Here is a 7,926-nt window from a genome sequence, read left to right as displayed (position 1 = left end):
GTGTGTGTGTGTGTGTGTGTGTGTGTGTGTGTGTGTGTGTGTGTGTGTGTGTGTGTGTGTGTGTGTGTGTGTGTGTGTGTGTGTGTGTGTGTGTGTGTGTGTGTGTCTTTACTTGTTCATGTGCTGTTATTACCAACAAGCTCAATTGTGATAACATCAGCACTTTCCATGCTGATAATGTACAGATGGAGACCTTTCACATACTTACAAAATAGGACTGGAGACTGGAAATACAGAAATACATCACATGAGTAGTTTGGAGGATAGTGTGGTAACTGTGGTTCAAGGGTGGAAACCCCTTTCTTTATTTCTCTCTTCGGAATGGAGATAGGTTCTGCTATATTTCATTATGGTGAAACACTGCTGGCAGTGTTGGTATTACTGCTGGCCTGGCAGTATTCAATCACAATAATGAGTCTGACTAAGAATGTTCTGTTTGGAAAAACAAGGGAATCATGCAAATTCCAAGAGATTAGATTACAATTTCTGCATTGAGCCACTTCTTACTCTGGCTTTATTTGAGCCATGTTTGTGCAAGAGGAAGTCCGGGTACATCCAAACTCCAAAGTACCTTTCACATCCAATTAAGACAGAGGACAGCCTTTCGCATCGCGTGTTGACAAGGACATATAACTGATTCCAACCCTATCACAGTATGCAACTAGAACAGCACTGAGTTCACAGAAGGGGACACTGAAGTCCTCAGATTCACACAGTTTACCGTGTATATGAGGAGCCTGTGAGAATAGAGGCCAGGGATGGATGGGTCACCTGAAATGTCAGTTAATTCTGGGTATCCATCAACAGGGGAAGAATCCTGTAGATCTAAAAAAAAATATATATATATATATTATATTATATTGCGCGTTTGTGTTTTGAGTCTGGTCTGCAGAAGAGATGTGGTATTTGCCTCCTCGGGAGGAACGTGGTGCGTTTATATAATAACTGCTAAATGCCCTGAACCTCATACAGATGTTTATTCTGTATGAGTGGTAAACTGGAAACCAGTGTTATCAGCAGACATGGACTGAAGGAAGAGTCAGCGGAGTTAGACACGTTGCTACAGCAGCTGAAAGTGGTTTTCCCTCAGCCTGGTACCCAGTGGTTTGTTCTACAGTATAGAATTTAAGTAGTAAGCCGTACCGAAGTTTTTGAAAGAAAAATCAATATGTTCCGTTAACCATTTTGTCCATTGACCACAGCGACACGCCATGTCACACAGGGAATAATTATGAACTCTGGGGGAAAAAAGCTAAGATTACAGCACTGCTGGTAACCCTATACTTCTGTTACTAGCTGTCCTGCCCAGAGTTGTACTATATCAACATGAAGGCACTGGTATTGACTTTAGGGCTTGAGTTAAAAATAGGCATTCAACGTTTTGGAACTCTTGGGCCAACTCTTAGTTGGTATTACAAGTGAAACCTGTGATTATTTATAACCAAACTTTATTTGTCCCGGAGGGCAATTGGTTTTGTAATTTATTTGTATTATAACAAAAGGTGATTAATTTTATGCAGGTGAATAAGTGTTTTTCAAATTTACCTCAATTGCTCCTGAACAGTGCTTGTGTAAAAGGTCTGTTCAGTGTTTTGAATATCAGCATATCCATTATCAAACCTTTTGCTGTAAACTCAACATTGACTCAGAAGTCCTTCATTATGTCATTCATGTGACAGACAAGACAGAAACCACACAATTTTAGTATTCAATTAAACTTTTATGTGCAGCACTTCAAAAGCAATGTAGCACGATTACATGGGTTTGCATGCATTCGTTAGTTGTAAAAAATTATAACTTTTCCACTTTCTTAACAAACTGGACTAAGTCATTAGCCAGCAGTTGTGGCTCCTCAAAGGCAGCAAAGTGTCCTCCTCTGGACAAGTAAGAGTATGAGCAGATGTTCCGGTACCTCATTTCTGCCCATGAACGAGGACAGTGCATCAGCTCTCCGGGGAAGGCGGCCAGTCCTGTGGGAACAAATATCCCAGTCCTAAGAAAGGAAACAAAGTCATTAGTCTTTCTGCAAATGCCATTATTTAAAGGACCTATAACATAAAATTCAACTTTTTCAATTTCTTTTGTGTTTTTGGGGCTCCCATGTGTGTTTTCTATCCCCACAAATAACCAATTTTGAACAATCAGGCCTTCATGTCATATGGGTGTTTTAATGGAAATTGCTCTCAGAAACAGCTCGACTGATTTTGGCCTCATTGTGATGTCATCAATGTCACCCTACTTTGTATAATTCCTCCTTTTCTTCAGTCTTTAGTTGCAAATTTGCATTTCCACTTTGTTTACAATGTCCACCATTGTTGATTTTCCAAGCTGGCATGGAATGGAAACAAGCCTGGTTTTATCTAGCATGAGTATTATAATGACTCAAATATTAAATAATCTGCATATCAGCACCCTCTCCACCTCAGGACAGTGTGGTACTGCAGCTAAAACTGCTTTCAAAGTCCAGAAAGAAATGACAAGGCCTGGTTATATCAGAGTGGTGATTGAGGCTCAAACCATTAGAAATAACATAGACATAGACAATATGATTATTAAATATTAAAAGCAGTTTTAAAATGCATGTTATTTGCACTTTAACAAAACTGAGGTAACCATTGTAGAATTTATTTAAATTTAAATTTCCCAGTATGTATAATGGGTATTGGATACATTTCAAATGAAAGCACAAAAAACTGCTACTTTGGTGGACTAAACCAAACCATGATAAAGCACTAAGACTTGTTTACAACAGGATCCACCATTTTCAATTGATCATAACATTTAAAGATGTACAATATACATTTCTATAAGACAGGAAATCATATAAAGAAAATAAAAAGGGAAAAACATGTACAGTTACTACAGTATGGGGACAAAGGGGTGGGGGGATCTCCAGAAGGGATTCACATGTCTTAATGGCTGTTGGTAGGGCATTCTACGTTTTAGTGGCATAGGAGCAAAAATGATTTAATCCCTTGTTTGAGCCAAATCTGGGTTGCATGTGGTTTGTTGAACTCCCTCTGGTGTCGAGTGTGGACTTCATTGACATTAAGTATTTAGACAGGTACATGGGTAATTATCTTGGTGTAGTGAATCTTGTGGACCAGACCCATTGCAAGATGCTGTACTCTGCCGTCAACCCTAAGCCATTCCAGCCTATCAAAATGGGCAGGGGTGAGGTGGGTTCGTGGAGTGAGGCCAAGTAGTAGCCTGACCAGTTTGGTCTGACCAGTTTGGTCTGAATATAGGCACCTTGAATCCACTCTGTCTTCAATGTTAGTCTTCAAGTTCTCTTTGTAGAAGCGCATGGAGGACACAATCGAGCCTGTGGTCCAGTAGATCATGACATTGGTCAAAAGATCATCCAGGCTGAACTTCCTGCAGAAAGAAAATCAAGTTAATGATTCACTGTACTACCAGCAATTACCAAGGTGCATGAGATAAACTACAGTATGTTTCTTCCTTGCAATAAAAAGTTATGCTTACTAGTATATGAATTACATTTTCAATGTGTTTATTATTTTCAGGTATGCACATGACATCATCATACCAGGAAGTTATGCGGGAACATTCGAGTGGCAAAAAAACGACTTTCTTGCCTTGACACTAAGTCCATACATCCAAACATAAAAGTCTGATTGTATTAAACTACCTTAAACTCACTTTGACACTCGTTTTATGCATGCGCATACCCTCTATTATCTATTGTTTTGACATGAAAATACAGCAACACAATGCAATACTAAAATAGATTATGCACGTCTCTTCCTCGTAATATTATACAGTACATAGAGCAGTGTCTTTCTACCTCTCCAATCCTCCATCCTCCAGGTTTCTATTCTTGAGGTCAGTCCAGGAAGAAAACTTTTCCAGAATGTAGGCCGCCAAGCCAACAGGAGAGTCATTCACTCCACAGCCTGTATACATGATACAAGAATTGCCAATAAGAGTGATGTACTCAAGTCAACAAATGAAAACTAAACAACATTGTAAAAAGGACATTAACAATACACAGCATCTGATACAACTATCCCTTGTGCTTTTAAACTGGGGCTGAACACCGTCCTAAACAAGAACCTAAGAAGTAGGAGTGTGTGAGAAGTCGTGTCATTATGACCATCAACTTCACAAGACCCTGTCTGTCTGTGTCTGTCTCTCTCTGTCTAGTCTTGCGTAGCCAGACAACTATTCCACAATCTCCGAATGCTATATAGTCTGGGACTATAGCCCCCATGAGCTAAGTAATGGAAGCTGCCATTTCCGTTCACGAAAAGATATTTTTTTATTTCCTTTTCTGCTAAGCAACAAGCTATAGCCTTAGATGTTTTCTATTTATATTAGGATAAATATGCGCGACTGTAATTACTAAACAGAAGTGGCGAGGAGGCTCCACTTCCGCTGTATCCAGATACTCGTCCCCGTCCAGAAGGGTTATAACACCAAAAGGGGTTGCTGCCCAGAATGGGTTAATGAATGTAAGGGAGAATAGGAAATATGAAATGACTATGTATTATTTTATTTACTTTTTAGTTCTAAGCCTTTCATTATGCCATTTGTTATGATGTCCTATATTATAGTAACTCTGGACATGGTTGCATGTACTGTAAGCAGGGGTGTTTTCTTTTTCATGGGATCCCTGGGCATTGCTTGGTTGAGAAAGGTATAAACTTTAAAGACACTGGGAAAATATACTGTATGAGGGGGACTTCTTTTTAAGAGCGCTTTAGCACAGCACAGAAGCATAGAGTTAGCTCAGAGTGCAGGCCCCCTTTGGCTTTGGGGACAAGAAAGACATTGAAAAAAAAATTAATCAGCTTCACCTTGACTGGATGTATATAATTTGCCATCACAACTGTCATTACCAAGCGCTCAACAATTAAATAGAAGTTATTTTGACTAAATTAACAGTTATGGTGATTGCCTACATTTGTTCATAATGTTCACTCTGGTGGGTGTTCTCACCAGCTGTGTCTGGCTTAGTGCCCTGTATATGCAAGTATCCTGTTTCCCTCAGGATCTCATAGACATTCTTCTCCATGAAAGGGAACAGGCGATGGACATCTTCACGAGTTAAGCCCACCAGACAGGGCACGTAGCGGCCAAACAGGATTGACAAAAGCACTTTGAAACTTCTCTGTGAATGAATCATGTTCAGATGGAGACCTTTCACGCACCTAAAAAATAATAAGAGTAGACTGTAATAAAACTAGAAATACATTAGGTTTTATCAATGTGGATCAATGGTGAAGCTTGATGTAATTATCTCTTCAGACTCTACAGTGCAACAATGGGGATAGGTTCAGCTATATATATATTTTTACAATGCAGGCTGTTTCACAATAGCGGCAATTTGCAACACTATTGTTTTTATAATAGGATGAATCTAGAGTTGCAATACCATCAAGTATTCAAGCCCATTCATCCAATTTGCATCATCTGCTTGTATTAAACAGCGTTAAATTTACCAACGTTGCAGCTGTAGGGCAAGCTTGGATTATGCTCTTTCAAACTGCAAAGCTTTTATTTCATATACTGTAAAAATCCACAGTAGACATGTTATGAGAATATGAGCTACTTTCTGTCAAGAAACTCTGTGCAGGTGATTATTTTTAAGTGTTGGAAGCGCTCGAAGTGACTGAACCCTGCGTACCACCTGTACCGCCTGTTTCAAATTTGCACATAATGCAAGAGGCAGCACGACCCGTCAATAAAAACAAGTGCTTCCAAACTCCAACACTTCACATCACGGCACGGAATTTTTTGACAGAAACTAGCTCATAACATGTCTATGGTGGATTTTTATGAAACAGAAGCTTAGCAGTTTGAAAGGATAATTCAACCTTGCCCTACAGCTGCAATGTTGGTGAGTTTAATGTTTAATACAAGCAGATCGCAAATGCTATTTGGATGAATGGGCTATCACTGGATGGTATTTCAACTCTAGATTAATCCCATTATAAAACAAATCTAGTGTTGTACATTGCATCTAGTTTCACAATACGACTAAGAATGTCACAATGTTCTGTTTGGAATGAGTGACTACAGCAAATTCCAATGTAATTATTAGATTCAGACTTTGATTTTGACTCAATTCTTACTGCGGCTTCATTTGCGCCATGTTTGTGGTGATGAGGGAGCCCCAATCCCCACCCTGCAGGTAGAACTGTGAGAAACCTAGACGCTCCATCAGTGTCAGGAAGATTCTTGCAGCAGCAAAACTGTCAAATCCTGGGGAGACACAAGGGGTCAAATCCAGGAATATGTCTTGTTCTTGCTTAAATCTACATGTTGTTGACATTACCTTGTTTGTGAGGGGCCTCTGAAAAACCATAGCCAGGGATGGATGGACATATCACCTCAAATGTCAGGTCATCCTGGGTATCTGTCAGTAGGGGAAGAATCCTGTAGAACTCAAAAAATGAGCCAGGCCAGCCATGGACAAGCATGAGAGGGAGAACCCTCTGACCCTCGCTTCGAGGTGGTCGAACATGTATGAAATGTACATCCAATCCTGAGGAAAAGCAATGAGGAGAAAGTGACAAATGTACAGGATATATGATATTAGCCTATATACGATCAGGGCTTAACAGGTCAGTTGTCAACCAGGGCTTACCTTCAATATTGGTTTTGAAGTGTGGGTACTTGTTAAGGACCACAACCTGTTTATTCCAGTCAAACTGATTCCTCCAATAAGAAACTACTTTCTTGAGGTAGGAGGAATTGAAGCCATACTGGAAGCAGGCATTTTCCAAAGGATCTGTGTAGCGGGTTCTGTCAATACGTTCATGAAGGTCCTACAGAAAATAATATACATGTGATTGATTGATTGATTGATTGATTGAAGTATTTATTAACAGTACATGTACATTTCAAGCACAACTCAATACAAAAACTGTTAACAGTGGACGACACCATAAAGCATACACTTGTTTACAATAGGGTCCACCATTTTCAATTCATCAGAACATTTAGAGACTACAAATATACACTTCTATGGTCAAACTCAGGAAATAATCATAAGAGGTAAAAATGGAAAAATCAATGAGTGCATGTGAATGCTTCGCATGATGAATCATCATTGATTCATATTATAATTCATTGATTAGTAAAATAATCAAATATAAATTCAACAAAATGAATTACCGTAATCTCATCATCTGAAGTTTGCACTTCAAATGAGTAGATTTTATGATCTTCTATTTGGGGTTTTTCTCCTGCTCCCCACCAACCTTCCCCAACGGGGATGGTTCTGACTTCTCTTTTCTTGTTCAGCAGATATGCCAGGATCAGCCCACCTGCCACAGCTGAACCGATTACAACTTGCTGTTGAGCAGGCTCCAAGTTGCAGAAAGCTTGTCTACATTTTTTTTAATCAACGAGAAAGAAACTTTCACTGAAACAATGCAGTGGTTGTGTGAACTTGTGCGTAGATATACAGTAGCCATGGTTCACATGACGCTCTAGCTCTGGTCCAGAGTCCAGAGCTAAAGACGCTCGTACTTCTAATCATGACAGTCATGTTTCAGGGCTATCGTAGATAATATGCAAATAATCCGAGGGATTGATTCATTCGGATTTGTGTGAATAGGGTAACCGGAAACTTACTTCAAAATAACAAGTCTCTGCATGTTGTTATGCTCAGAGGGTTCTTAACTTCTCACCTGGGCTGGAAGAGTAGGTGAAAATGTTTCAATAATCAATATCACACAACCCAGAACGCTGTTCGTGATGAAAGAAAGCACAGCAAACTACTGTATGTATTATGTAATATTCACTGGACTTGGTCCTTGCCCGCCTGGCTGTGCTGTACTTTCGCGGATATAAATCGACGATGACTGGAGGAACTTTATAGCGGAAGAGTAGGCCTACTGTCAAACGAATACCTGCGGTGCGTAAACAAACAAGTAACCTCACGTCACCTGTGGA

General features: G+C 39.7%; 1 protein-coding gene across 1 annotated transcript; it reads right to left on the bottom strand.

The window, feature by feature from the left end:
- Positions 1–1,699: 1,699 nt before the first annotated feature.
- On the bottom strand, positions 1,700–7,678 carry ephx5 (epoxide hydrolase 5). Its single transcript, XM_083774496.1, has 9 exons — positions 7,606–7,678; positions 7,144–7,357; positions 6,614–6,794; positions 6,302–6,511; positions 6,099–6,228; positions 4,963–5,174; positions 3,809–3,917; positions 3,253–3,378; positions 1,700–1,993 (listed from the first exon to the last, which is right to left on the bottom strand). The coding sequence occupies exons 1-9, from the start codon at positions 7,626–7,628 to the stop codon at positions 1,792–1,794; spliced, it is 1,407 nt and encodes a 468-aa protein (XP_083630622.1). The 5' UTR covers positions 7,629–7,678; the 3' UTR covers positions 1,700–1,791.
- Positions 7,679–7,926: the final 248 nt, after the last annotated feature.

The sequence above is a fragment of the Protomyctophum parallelum genome (assembly GCF_964188405.1).
Source record: "Protomyctophum parallelum genome assembly, chromosome: 10".
In the NCBI taxonomy this organism is placed as follows: domain Eukaryota; kingdom Metazoa; phylum Chordata; class Actinopteri; order Myctophiformes; family Myctophidae; genus Protomyctophum; species Protomyctophum parallelum.
This window is presented reverse-complemented; position numbering and strand designations above follow the sequence as displayed.

Excerpts from the sequence above, each read along its gene's own strand:
- ephx5 (XM_083774496.1), bottom strand. The coding sequence starts at position 7,628 with ATGCAGAGACTTGTTATTTTGAA. Across the intron at positions 6,512-6,613 it reads CTTCAAAACCAATATTGAAG|GATTGGATGTACATTTCATA; the intron begins GTAAGCCCTGGT and ends GCTTTTCCTCAG. Across the intron at positions 5,175-6,098 it reads ATGGCGCAAATGAAGCCGCA|GTGCGTGAAAGGTCTCCATC; the intron begins GTAAGAATTGAG and ends ATTATTTTTTAG.